This window comes from Cebus imitator, unplaced genomic scaffold, assembly GCF_001604975.1.
Source record: "Cebus imitator isolate Cc_AM_T3 unplaced genomic scaffold, Cebus_imitator-1.0 Scaffold18, whole genome shotgun sequence".
Classification (NCBI taxonomy): domain Eukaryota; kingdom Metazoa; phylum Chordata; class Mammalia; order Primates; family Cebidae; genus Cebus; species Cebus imitator.
The window spans coordinates 19,947,920-19,962,460 of record NW_016107333.1 but is presented as its reverse complement, the minus strand read 5'-3'; the positions used below and the strand labels follow the sequence as shown (position 1 = coordinate 19,962,460).

Genomic DNA, 14,541 nt, shown 5'->3' with positions numbered 1-14,541 from the left:
TCCTCAACTAAGGCCCTCATTTCTGCTAGAGCGGGGCAGAGCTACTTATTCCTAGGTATTGGCATAAGTGATGCCTCCACACAGCTTTCTCAAACTCAGATGTGAGACCAAGAGAGCAGACAAAAGGCAAGTGTCCAGGGAAATAAAATGACCCACAAGAAGTTATCCTGGTCTGGTGTCCCTGCATCAAAGGAGCTTCCCCAGCTGTGTGTCACATTAGGTCTCATATTGTGTATTCTCAAGGAGGCAAACTAAGTCTGTAGCCATGGATAGGTCCTGTGATAAATTGGAAAATCACTTCTGGAGCAACAGCCTCTAGTTCTCAGAAAGGAAATTCACAGAAGTTAGCGGCTGGCCAGAAGACCAAAAGGCCATTACTTCAGAGTGGATCCCAAAGCAGAGCAATGTGGCCATTCACAGTGTGTTTGAATATGTGAGAAAAAATAAAAATATAAAAGAGTATGATTTCTCCTGCCAATATCACAAGCTGAGAATATTTTTCTTTGCTGAATTCAGTAAAATAAATCAGAGATTTTTCTTGATGGATAATTATATTTATTAAAAGGCATTTAAAGAGGTTTGGGAATGTGGGCATGGTGTTGGTCCCAGATGAAATAAATATGAGAACATGATTTAGCTTGGAGACAAGCTCTCTTTCTTTCTCCTTATTCACAGTTCATTTCTTCAATTCAGAAAAATAGTTTTCAGAGGGGAGGCGGTTGAGAGGAGTGCAATGGCTAAAAACAGGCTCAGTGAAGGCCAGAAGATTACTAAGAAACCTCTTCAGTTGACCTTAAGTTTGCTGTAATATCCAAAGATATATGGCATTCTAAAATACAATAATTTGAGGAAGGCACTTAAAGTTTCATGGTCATGTTTAAGCAATGCTATATGAAGAATTAAAGGGAGATACATAATAGCAGCAGAATTCTACAGAAAGAAAAGAAATAATGCTCTGATGAGTCCAGATTTTACAGAAAACTTCCCGAAATAATGTAATCACACCCTAAATGAACCAATCGGCCTCAGTCTGCATACTTGCTTAGTATTTTGAAAAAATTAAGGCCACAACATGCTTGAGCACTCTTTGTATAGACTTTTAAATTTTACTAACATTAGCAGTAACTTATTTTACCAAAAAAAAAAGAGGATGGCATTTGAAAAATTATGTTTAATCTTTATCTTCTGATTTTATACTCTGGGCAGTTGTTGTGAACCACTGGCATAGGTGATATCCTGTCTGGACGCCCATTCATATTATCAGACATTAGATAACATGTAGTTATAGCTAGACATTTCCAAGGAAACTATGCATTTTCCCACCTGAAAACAAGTGAATATCACACAAAGAATTCATGTACCATTGACAGACACCAAGGAAATTAGTGAAATAAAACACCGGCCTATCTGGAACACTAGGAAATTAAGCAATCTGGTCAACAATATTAACACTCCTCTGAGGGCAGAAGGAGTCATTTGTTTACCTTATGAAGATGCAGCTTTGTGAAGATTAATAGTAAAAGGCCAGGCTCAAGGATTACTAGAAAGACACTTCTTACACTAATTCTCATTTCTAAGTGTCCACAGAAGTGAGGGCCATCTCTTTTTCCTTAGGACTGCAGTTTTCAAAATGTAGCTTGATTCTGTCACCTGCTTCAACAGCTCCAACAAATGACTCTCTTCAGGCTCTTTGTGCCCTCCCTCAAGCTGGCCTCTGCAATCACCATAGATGGGCCTGTCTCCTTCCCCTAATCAAGCCCAACTCCAAATTAGGCATTTTCCTCGTTTTCCTTCATCAAACTGAACACCAATCCATGCTTTCCTTAAATTCAGCTTACAAATCTTGTTTACAACCAAAATTAAATCTGACAAAGAGTAAACTCTTGGTTTTCTCATCAAACTTCGTTTTGCTACTATACTCCCTGATTATTAGCTAGAAACATTAATATGTCATATCTATATATATATGATTATATATATATATTTGATTAGAAAGTGGGTAGTGCCTGGCCATCTGGATAATATTTAGGGTCATCTTTTTAGAAGGGGTGCTATAAATTTTCTAGTACACTGGTTGTTTACATGAGAAACTGAATCTCAGAGAATTTGGATGACTTGTGCATCCACACAAAGGATTTGGGGCTGTAATCCAATGTTGTTTTCAATATACAGTACCATAATGCCTTGTTTTTATTCCCTCTCTGCATATGGCACTGTGCTAGGTGCTATAGAAACATTCCCCAGGACCTCTCAATCCAAGAACAATACTGTTGATACACCAGCATGAAAGGGATATCACACACAACCCAACTGGCACTCGAGTCTGCACCATGAAGTTATTTATATCATGTAACACCAAACCATCTCCTCCCTCCTTCCCTCTCTCCTGTGTTCAATCTGTCGCTCACTCTGGCTGCTCCCTTCTCTGCAACAGTGCCAAGGGCTGTTTCTGCTGCTGTTGAGGCTGTCTTCCAACAGTTTACTCCCTGATGCAGGCCCGGATGCCTCTCTTTAAGGAGCCTCCACCTCCCAACGCTCCCCCTCCAGACATGTCAGACTTCCCTGGCAGCCACCACTCCTTCACCTACCATCCTGACCATGTCACTCCCACCCCTGGGACAATGTCCAGGTGTGCCCTGAGCAAAAAAACAGATCCCTGAGTGGGGAGACTGATTGGGAACAGGGCCCCTGAGAACAGAGGGCAGATGCCAAGTTAAGAAAGAGGAAAGAAAGAAAGAAGGAAAGAAAGAAAGAAAGAAAGAAAGAAAGAAAGAAAGAAAGAAAGAAAGAAAGAAGGAAGGAAGGAAGGAAGGAAGGAAGAAGGGGGGAGGGAGGGAGGAAGGAAGGAAGGGAGAAATAAAGAAAGAGGAAGGAAGGAGGAAGGAAGGAAGGAAGGAAGGAAGGAAGGAAGGAAGGAAGGAAGAAAGAAGGAAGGAAGGAAGGAAGGAAGAAAGGGGGGAGGGAGGGAGGGAGGAAGGAAGGAAGGGTGAAAGAAAGAAAGGGAAGGAAGGAAGGAAGGAAGGAAGGAAGGAAGGAAGGAAGGAAGGAAGGAAGGAAAGAAGGGACTTAAGAGAGAAACTAAAAATAAAGAGAATGTGTTTTAATATCCCTTTGGCTGATTCATCTTTCTGTGGCACCAGAAAGAGGGCGTTACCTTCTAATCACAAATGCCTTATGTTTTGTTACAAGGCTTTTCTTCCCACATCTGAAAGAGTAAAATAACAATCAGAATGTAAGTATGGGAGATAGTGCTGGTGGCATGGCTACAGTCGCCAGGCTGGAGCCAGTCTCTGCTTACAGTTTTTGTCAGTCTTTCTAAAAAATAAAAAATAATAAAAAATAATTTCCAAATGTGTGGAAATTAGAAGCATTGATATTAAATCAATGATTTTAACCAGTGGATGATTTAGGACAAATCAAATGTAACAAGGGACCAAGATAAACCCATATGACTCTGTTTTATTTGACTTGATTGAAAGATTCATTCTGAGGCCCATGTATGTGATTCCTCAACATCCCATCTTATTCTTTCTCTGGCTGTCTGTTTTCATCTCATTCAGGCATGGATCCAAGTTGGAGTGGTGAATAAGCAGGCCTGGTGACATTGTATACTGGGTAGCTGCTTATTCCCAAAGCATGGCTGGCAGGAGATGGAGCCCTGGTTTTCAGTCATTACAGGGAGGAAATGAAATGCTAATACCTAGCCTATCATGAACTCCACGGTGGCACAAACCTTGCTCAAAAGTACATCAGTGAATAAAAAGAATGTAAAAGACTGTCAATAGCAGGAGAGAAGAAATAGAAAGAACAGAATGAGACGAAGCACGACGTGGAGAGAGCAGAGAGAAATACCACGTTAGGTGAAAGTGATTGGGAAACCATTTCTGACCATGTATTTCACCACACTCATCCCAGGCCTTGTAGCATTGTTTGGACATTAGAAGCATTGATAGTAAATCAGTGATTTTAGCCAGTGGATGATTTAGGCCAAATCAAATGTAACAAGGGGCCAAGATAAACCCATATGACTATGTTTTATGTGACTTGATTGAAAGATTCATTCTCATAGTGTCTTTTCTAGGTTAAAACTATTCAGAGCAGTATAAACAACATAAAGTTTGGTTATTCTTTCAAGAGCACAGTTTTTCATTTACTTTAGTGAATAACAATATCTAGAAAGTCCATCCACTTCCACCAAACTTTGGAAAGGATGCATTTTTAAGACTAATAGAGGAAGAGGATACCTGTCCAACCAGCTTTGTTAGCCAATTCAACACCATAATAATAATAGCTAACATTTATGTAGATTACCATACACTAGACACTGTGCAAAACACTCTGTGTACATTCTCACTTAATCTTCATACCAGTCCTAGAAGATACTCTTATATATCCATTTTATATTTGAGGACCTGAATCTTAGAAGATTGAGTACTTTGCCAAATCAAAGCCTAACAGTAAAAAAGTAGAATCCAGACCTGTGCTTTTAACCACTTCACATATTGCTTCTGTCATGAGTATGACAGATGTCACAGGCAGATCATACTCAAATTCTATAATATGTTCTAAATAATAAAAAGTATGTAACTAGAAAATGGTGGCTAACTATATAGCAAACAACACTGAAATTATTCAGACATAAAAATGACCTCTTGGCATTTGATTATCTTTCACCTTAGACGTTGATAAACCAAACCATTCCCTTAGGACAACATTTCTGTCCAGCAAAGCATTTCTCTTGCCAAAGTATAATTTTGTTGGCTACATCTATCTCCTCCAAGCCCTGGAATCAGACCTAAGCTAGTAAATTGTGCTGTCCTGGCAAGACCCTCATCCTCCAGGGCATTGTATCAGGCTAAAGTAATACATCATTTTGCTTCCCGCTCTGTCTGCTCACTTCTCCAAAGAGTCCTAAAATAGTAATGTTTCTGCTTTGAATCTCTCGCTGTTATTGCCCCTAGGACTTGTGCTTTAGCTCCCTGGCCTTGGAAACCAAGGTGAACTGAATAGCACTCTTTTCACACCTGCTCTTGACTTGGGCTTCCAAAAGACAGGAGGCTCTCAATAAAGGGGCAGCCCCATAGAACTCTGCTTCATTCTTTTTAGACTCAGAGAAAAAAAAATCATTGACTTGATTGGGTAATGGAAGACTTTGGTCTTTTGGGTTATGGGAATTTAGTAGCTAAGAAAGAGTTGCTGAGTTGTGAGGGTGGGGGCAGGTCATAGAGGGCCATAATTCCTAGAAAAGATGACCTTGTCCAATTGAGAGGTAGTGAGACCAGCAAACACTGACAATTAAAAATTAACACAGGCCAAAAGTGAAATCAATGTCTACATTTGATAGGTTTTCAAGAAAAGTTTGTGACATGCAGTTCATAGAAAAGAGAACATTTTCTCAGTGTTCCACTTTTACAGATGCCAAAGGTCAATCTGACTTGGAAAGATCCTTTCACAGAAAAGCAGAAATGTACAGGGTCTCCTAGCAAAGTATAAGCCAGGCAATAGATGTATTATAAAATATTTTTTAAAAATTCTAATTTCAAAGTGTTTTACAGAAGCTTTGATATGACAGTAATTCACTTAATTCCCTAATATGTGTTTAAGTATATGTGTGTACATACTCGTTATTCTAAATGTAAAAAGATATGGCCAGTTGACAGTAGTAAAAGCTTCTTTCCTTATCTTTACTAAGCACATCACAATGTATAACTCAATAATTGCTTTAATTCAAGTTGTGATTTCAAAGGAAAAAATTTTAAAGGCAAAATATTGACTGTCAAAAGGATTTTAAGTAAATGCAAATCCTATGAACTCTGAAAATATCAACCATTCAATGTATTACATTGGGGTCTTGGTAATAATCTAATCATAATTTCCCTTATATTAGAAATTTTGAAAGGAGTAAATTTTTCCTTATAAATCCATTAAATATGTAGGAAATATTGGGAGATGATTCTCCATTTTTCACAAATGAAAATAGTAATTAAATTGCTAAAATGAAGACTACTTTAAGATTATTCATATCTTACACAATTTCCCTACTGGTATCCCATGCAAAATAATGCAAACTAAATGAATTTATATTAAATAAGGTGGCCCAGGAAGAATTCTTGCCCTAAAAACTAACCATTCCGAGTTATTCAAAATTGGCAATGTGTCTGGAGTTCTAAAATAAATAATTGGTGTGAAAAACCTAAGTTTCTAGATTCTTCAGATCTTAACTGTAATATTTGGTTATATAATCAATCCTTAGTTAATCTAAGTGAAATGCAGATTTGTTTCTTATTAGCTAATAATTTCATTTGTATGTTTTATCAGACACATAATTGAGCATTTCCTAGAAATAGACCTTAAAATCCAAGTTAAATTGTCTTACCTCTTTTTTCTTCCTTTCCAAAAACAAGTCATCAACTTTGGAACCTCTTCCTGTTAGCAAATTTCTAAAGAATAGTTTTATTCCTTAGAACACAAAGAATAGGAAATGTATATCTTAAGAACTAGGTGTATCCCAACTTGGAAAAGTTTGCATTTTTTATTAAATATTGACTCTTCAAATTAATGTCTTCCCTTTCCAATGATAGAGTTGAAATAGTTAAAACAAAACTTTCTCAATAAGCAAGATAGGAAATTAAAAGCAAATACATTGTCCCAAATGCTTTCCAGAAATCTATAAGAAACACAAACTTATACAGCATCAGTAGAGGTAATACCATTTTTACCAGTGACGAATGATCAGAGTCCTTTGTTCTAGAAGTGATGACCCCAGTTAAATCTTAGCATTACACATTTCCCTTCAGAGATGGAGGGGAGTGAGTCGCTTGCAACCATGACAAAACATGAGACTCAGCTAATTGGTGTGGTTTTGATGATGCCACAGTTCTGCCCAAAACCCTTATAACTAGCAAGTTTGCCCGAAAGATTATTGAATTACTCCCCTGATCATGCATTATTTAAAGGGAAGTGCTGTTGTTATAGAAGCCAGCTGTTTAACCATTGGAATTCTGTCTGTTGGCCAACTTTTAAGATACAGCAGTACATTGTGACTAAACATTATGTCTACTCATGGAGGAGTCAAAGTCTAGGTTAGGTGGTGACCAACTTGTCTGGTAAGCAATCTTCGGTCTACATGCTACGAAACCTTTGAAGCAAAACTGACAAAATAAATGTATAAATATATAAATTTTCAATGTCAAGACTGTCAGCAAGAAATATTAAATGGAATGTTATACATGCCTATTCATTCTAACAGTTGAGTAAGTGCATGAATGTTTCATCGTGCCAGTACAACAGAACTCTTGAACCACATCTTGCTATAGAAGGGACTATACCAAGCACCTGTCTTTTTTTTTTTTTTTTTTTTTTGTACCATTGAGTAAGAACAGTGTTTTGAGCATCTCGGGCAACTTCAAATAGATAGAAAACAAATTTTTACCTTCTAAGTTAGAATATATTTGAACCTCTTTCTTGAAATAGTTTCCAACCATACTGAATATTGGGCCCAACCCAGTTTTCTTTTTCATCTTTTCACTTGTTATAGAATGTTTGGAATAGAAAAGACCATAGCAGTTATCCACTGTGTTCAACAAAGGGATCTTCTGCTAGGATCTCTGACAGATGTTTATTACAGCCTTTACTTAACTGTTTCCTGCAATGAGGAGGTCATTACTTTTCAGTGAAATCTGTCCCATATCTAACACTTGTAAATTCAAATTGTTAGGAATCCTTTCTTATATTAAGCCAATATTGGCTTCTCATTCACCTACCAGCTCTGATTCTGCCCAGTGGAGCAGAATTATATAGCTCCTAATGAAGAGTTTCTCAAGGCAAAAATAGAACAATTAGCTCCATCTCATTTAAATGTTAATTGAAATGACTTTAGTTATAATTTACAAGTCATTAAAAAATAACTATCTCAAATAGAAAAATATGAAATACTGAAGCAAATTGTTTTATTACCTTTCTGATAAATTACTTTGTATCAGACTTCTAGTTGTAGACCACAGCAGCAAATACCTTTACTGTGGTTCTGGAAAAATAAACAATATATAGCATTTGAAGATATGGAACAAAACTTTGACCCTCAACTGATCTTTCAATTGGTGAGAAATTAGATTTTTGTTTGTTAAATATTTTGATGTAGAGTCAGAAAAAAAATCAAGCTTATAGGGCACTTCAAAAGATGAATTAAACTTCAAAAGGCAATAGGTAAACACCTATTATATTCATGTATTTCCAATGACGTACAATGAGTTCATTGTAGACATTATGAGTAGACAAAGAAAAACATCTGTCTGGATTGTGGTAACTAGAGATAATTGGCAATTATATTTACAGCAAAATTTAAGTCTGTATGCCACTATTTCAACAATATTTTAACAAATGTAGACATGAGATAGCTTTCTCTATGGAACATTGCAGAAAAGTCTTAAAATTCTCTGTACCTAAATTCATCCATCTATAGACTAAAAAGAATGAGCTCAGAGTTTAGATAAGCTTAGAGTTTGACTGGGCCATGTTAAACTCTGAGCTCATTTAAGCAAGGTGATAAGCCAGATGCCCAGAATGTCCTGTTATTTTTTGCTGTGATGATGATGACTTTCTATTTTACAAGAGGAAATAGACATGTGGTGAGTTTTGTGGTTGTTTATAGTCACCAAAAAGAGACTCTGCAATCTTAGAAACGATCTCTGCCATCCCAAGATGAAGGATGGTGTCTTCCCGCTGTATCAGGCAAAGGGCTCCAGCAGAATTCAGTTAGAGAAGCTTGAAAGGGAAATACTAGATAGGTCCTGGAATCCCAGAGCCTGCCCTTGTCTGTCTTCAAACCCTAAGCATGAATTCTGAAATCAGTTGTTTCTGGGTTGGCTAACTTTGAAAGCTTCTGAGCTCCTCCTACCAGCCCACCCCGAAACATCAGGTTACTGTTTCATAATCAACAAATGAATCCCAATTACATCTCATTAAGAAATTTATAGTTTCAACAAAGAGCAATCATTACATTTAATGGACAAAAGGTACAATGACCACAAAATAGGCCAAGTTACCTTTTCCTTCCTTCCCACCCCCAAGAGAGAAGCAAAAGGGTATCAGCTGTGCTTTACTGGCTAGCCACTTAGCAAAAAGTATGCAGAAGTCCTTTGTGGATTACAAACGACCATGTAAGCCCATTTGTGTCTTTCCTCTAATTTATAGTTCCAGGAAAAGATTATAAAAACAAAAAAAACAAAAAACATTGTTTACATTGCTCAGGGGACCAGCTGGGGCACGGCTGGCCAGGGCCCTGTCCCTCCCAAACCCCACAGCCATCAGGAGCCCACAGAGTCTGCTCTGAGAGCTGAGCAGCAGACCCCGCCCAGAAAGACCACAAATGAACCCTCACTGAGTTACTACCTCCAGCTGTCCTAAGAATGACAATAAACCTGCCTTACGGGAGGAAGCAGTCACTAGGGTCCTGTGCCAAGCATCAGGAAAGCATTTGGGTTCTTAGAGGATGCCATGAATCCTGGCCCTTCCAGCAGGGAGGCAGCCAAGCTAGTTTGGTAGCAGGCCATTACCATGGGCCTGATCTCTCCCAATGAGGCAGTGCAAAATACGTGAGGATTCTGACTTTCAAAATCCTATCCTCATGTAATGGTGTCATTATTACACAAACATAGACTTGTGATTTAAAACGTAATGTTTTCTTCTGTCAGGAATTAAGATTGAATAAATGTCAGATTGATTAACTGGATTCTTTATAATTTATAAATTATAAAGAATTTATATTTATGTGCCCATAATTTATAAATTTTCTTCCATAAAGCCTGAGCATCAGTGGAGAAGATGAGGAGAGATAAGGGAAGAGAAGAGAAAGCAAGGTTCTGTCCCTCTGCCCTTGCCTGAGCTAGAACAGAATCACATGAAAGATGGACATTTTGTTCATTGTTTCAGTTTGGTAGTTACTCTATAAGAAACAGAATTCGTTGTTCTGGTCTCTTGGGGTGATAAGAGAGGGAGCCCTATTAGATTGGTATTGTAATTAATTTTAAGTCCCAAGACTTCTCCACATGGTCAATAGTGACACTGCTTCTCCATAGTTCACATAGGACCATGGAAACGGTACTTGGAGAAAGCTGGCTATGATTTATTTAGGACCTCCACGATATGATAGGTTCTATGCTATGTATTATTCATACATGATTTCATTTAATCCTCAAACAATTCCTACAAGGATGATATTATTAACTCCATTATATAAATGGGCAAACTGAGGCCCAGAGAGCTTAGTGACTTGTCCAGAGTCATACAACAGCTCCTCTGGGCTCCATGAGGCACTTGGGCTTTGCAGCAAGCAGATCTGAGTTTGTATCTTGATTCCGCGATTTGCTGCACGAATGACCTTGAGCAAGTCTTTGCCACCTCTGAGTCTCAGTTTTCACATTAGTAAAATGAGGATCCCTTTCCAAACTTAAAACCTCTTTGGTGTTCAACCTGACTATACACTCAGGGCAGTTACACAAAAAGGCAAACATTTGAGCTGTTCTGCTTATAAAAACAATGTGGAATTGCCAGCAAGATTAAGAAAATAATGCATGATCTTCTTTTAATATTTCTATCATCCTCTGAAGCCAATATATAAGAAAATACTACTTTGGGAGGCCAAGGAGGGTGGATCACGAGGTCAAGAGATCGAGACCATCCTGGTCAACATGGTGAAACCCCGTCTCTACTAAAACTACAAAAAATTAGCTGGGCATGGTGGCACGTGCCTGTAGTCCCAGCTACTCAGGAGGCTGAGACAGGAGAATTGCCTGAACCCAGGAGGCAGAGATTGCGGTGAGCCAAGATTGCGCCATTGCACTCCAGCCTGGGTAACAAGAGCGAAACTCCGTCACAAAAAAAAAAAAAAGAAAGAAAAGAAAAGACTAGGATTGGGCATAGACAAGATCCCTGCCTATGGGTTGCAAAGCTTGGGGAGAATTACCACAAATAGTGTGGTGAATGAGTTAGTGCTGAGTGTGGTACAGAATCCAGGAGACATACTGGAATCCAGAAAGATCCATGAGGTCAGGAATCATTGGGGAAGTTTCAAGAAGAGGTCGAGACATTGCAGAATACGTAGGTTAATTAGATGTGGGGAGAGACAAGAGCTGGGTGGAAGACTGAAGAAAGCAGTTTCCACCCTAACATGAGGCCTCTCTGTTTGATTTGTACAGACAAGCCCACTGGGTATGGCTCCAGCAGTCGGAGGGTGCCTCAGACAGGCATTGTGAATGAGTGCTGCTTCCGGAGCTGTGATCTGAGGAGACTGGAGATGTACTGCGCACCCCTCAAGCCTGTCAAGTCAGCCCGCTCTGCCCGTGCCCAGCGCCACACTGACATGCCCAAGACCCAGAAGGTAAGCCCACCTTGGTGGGATCTAACCATCCTCAAGTGGTCTCTCTTTTGTGCATGTGAGTGGGCAAAACAGTAATTCTGCCCCATAGACCCCTGGCTTACAGGTCAAAAAAAGCTCCATTCACACCAAAGGGATGGATTTCATCCCCATCTCTTTGGTCACTCTGCATTGCAAATTTCCCCTTCCATGGCTATGGATGATGTGAAGATTGGAAGATGTTACAATACAGTGGCTAAACAAACATGGGCTTTGGTATCAGACAAAAGTGAAGTCCTGGCTTCCCCACACACCAACTGAGAGCCCTTGCCAAATAATGTAACGTATCCAAGCCTCAGTTTCATCAGTAACATTGGGATAATAATAACATCTACCACACCAGTCTGTTGTCAGAGTTCAGCAGTTAATGCATATACTTTGAGATGCTTTTCAAATGCCTGCATAAAGTAATTGTTGGACCATTGTTAATGTCTGTCATAATTTTACTTAATAATAAAGCTTGTAACCTTTCAAGTTCTGTAACCTTGCAAATAAAAAAAAAGGCTAATGGGAATTACTCAAAATTCACATTCAGTAGCAAACATAATTAAACAAGAAACATTAAAAATAGAAATTTCTGTTTGGCCATAAGAATGCCTAGAAGTTTGTAATGATCAAAATCTGCAGGCATTATTTTCTAAGAGCTAGACTGTAAACAAACCTCAGAGGTACCATCTATGCCATCAGAAGTACATGAAACATCTGATGCACATTGAGTCACTTGATCAATTTTTGTTGAATGAGTGAATGAATGAACAAATGAATATAATGGATTAACTAAAATTTATCCATTAAGTAGAAAGAATAAGAACTGAAGAGAAGGTAAAGGAGGAAAAAGAGCAAGGAAGTAGAGTAAGGGAAAAATTAGCCCTCATTTAAGTTTTCTTGGGGACTCTGTTGAAAAAAAGAAGGCCAACATGTGGTTTTAATCTTTGAAGCTAGAACAAATAATATTGTACAAAAGCACAAGATGAGAGATCAAGAAGCTCACAATGACACCTTTCTGCTTCTTGGTCCTAAACCTCAGCTGAGGCTGGAAGAGGACCATAGTAGCTTATTAGAGATGTGACCCCAGGGAGCCCCTCTGCAGGATGGAAGGGGACCAAGCAAGCTGCAACACACTGAGAACACAGAAGCCACTGATCACTCAGGAGGCAAGGATCTCAGAAAAGACTTATAGATGAATGTGGCAGGAAAGTGTGCTTGCTGGGGCAAAGGCAGGTTTATTCTTTCTCTTCCCAGGCGACCCAGTGCATCTTGGTTTCTAACTGCAGAGGGAGTAGGTGTCAAGAGATGAGCCCCAAAGTTCTGGAATGCTAAGTCTTGTGGCTGAGGTCTAGACCCCTCTCCAGTGCCAGTGCTGTCTCCTGCATCATATGGAGACTGGACATTCTGAGCTCATTCAAAGGGTCTTTCACCAGGGACACAGTGGGAACCACTTGTTCTCAGTGCAATTATTTTGTGATATTTACAGTATCAGCCCCCATCTACCAACAAGAACACGAAGTCTCAGAGGAGAAGGAAAGGTGAGCCAAAGACACACCCAGGAGGGGAACAGAAGGAGGGCACAGAAGCAAGTCTGCAAATCAGAGGATAAAAGGAAGAGCAGAGGAGGGAGATTGGAAGTAGAAATGCTGAATGCAGAGGCAAAAAAGAAAAATGGAGGACAGGAGGACTAAGCAGACAGAGGCAAGGATGATGAGAGAGGAGCAGACAGCAAGAAAGAAAAGCAGAAAATGCAATAGAGTAAATGAAGAAAAGTAGGCCTGCTGGGGCTGGATAATGATGTGATGGAAATAGAAGTAACCTGTTAGAGAATGTGGCTAAGAAACACGGAGAAAACGGAAAAGAAAAATGTAATGCCCTAGAAAGCCCAAGGAAAGACAGTGGCAAATATTAAAAAAAAGAATAAAAATTATAAAATAGGCAAAAAAGACACCCTATTCTTTGCCTCTAAAACAGAATTAAAGAATTTTTAAAAAATTAAGGCTTCTATATGCATTTTAAAATTTTGTATGAATCTGTTATGGAAGAACTGCCCATGTCAATATATGTCCAGAGTTAAATATTAGCTTGAAATTCTTAGCAAGACTGAATTGTGTCATAGAAATTCCCAGATTCCCTTTTCCTGCAATGTTATTGGAGGCTGCATTTCTTAGTCAAGTCCAGGGTTTAGGCCAAAGGGTATCCAATATTGCCTAAAACCCTGTGAGGACTGTGAGGTAACTTTTGAGAAGAGGCCACTGCACTTTTCTTCATCTTTTTTACACTTTGGAATCAGATACAAAAGATGTATAAGGTTGCTAGGGCTGTCATAACACAGTACTATAGACTGGGTAGTTTAAACCACAGAAATTGAAATTTTTCATAGTTCTGGGAGTTGAAGGTCCCAAATCAACGTTTCAGCCCTTGCAAGGGCCTTAGAGAAGGCTCTGTCATGTGTTCCTTCCCTTGGCTTGTAGGTGACCTCCTTCTTCTCCCCCTGTGTCTTTACTTTATCTTCCCTCCATATATATCTCTGTGTCTGAACATCCTCTGTGTAAAAGGACACCAGCCAGATTGGATTAGGGCCTACCCCACTGACCTCATTTTAACTTAATTATCTCTGTAAAGACTCTGTCTCCAAATACAGTCATATTTTAATGTACTGGGAATTAGGACTTCAACATGTGAATTTGGACACAATTCAGCCAGTGACAGAAGACTTCTGATATCTGATGATAACCACGGCATTTTGACTACAGCTCCTAGAAAACACTCCCCTCCCATCGCCACCTCACCACAAATTTATTTTTATACCTGAAATCATGAGTTTCTGCTCCATGAAAACCACAGGACCATACTATGTTAGAGCTGGCAGAGGCCTCAGAAATTGGTTCAATCCCTTTATTTTAAAGACAAGGACACTGAGATCCAGAAGTAGGTAAAGACGTGCTTGGGTTCTAAGCTGCTCTCCTGGCCAGCAGACAGCAGCGCATAATCAAAGTGGGTCAACTCAAGAATTCCAGAAAGAAAAGACAGGGTAGAAGTACTGTGTAAAGTCTTTTACTAATTTAATATTTTTCCACCAGAAGAAAGGGAGCAAATGAGAGCAAGAGTGCTGGATTTCCCTGAGGGTGAGGAAAAGC

The 14,541-nt window shown here is 39.1% G+C and overlaps 1 protein-coding gene across 4 annotated transcripts in view; it reads left to right on the top strand.

Annotated features, from left to right (window-relative positions):
- Window positions 1–14,541, top strand: part of IGF1 (insulin like growth factor 1) — a 78,332-nt gene that overhangs the window by 48,374 nt on the left and 15,417 nt on the right. For 3 of the 4 annotated variants that reach the window (XM_017516833.2, XM_017516841.2, XM_037734270.1), the window contains exon 3: window positions 11,196–11,377. In XM_017516833.2, coding sequence (XP_017372322.1) covers window positions 11,196–11,377 — 182 coding nt within the window. Of the gene's footprint in view, window positions 1–11,195; window positions 11,378–12,887; window positions 13,401–14,541 lie in introns of those variants that run through there. The other variant, XM_037734263.1, reaches the window with a different exon arrangement.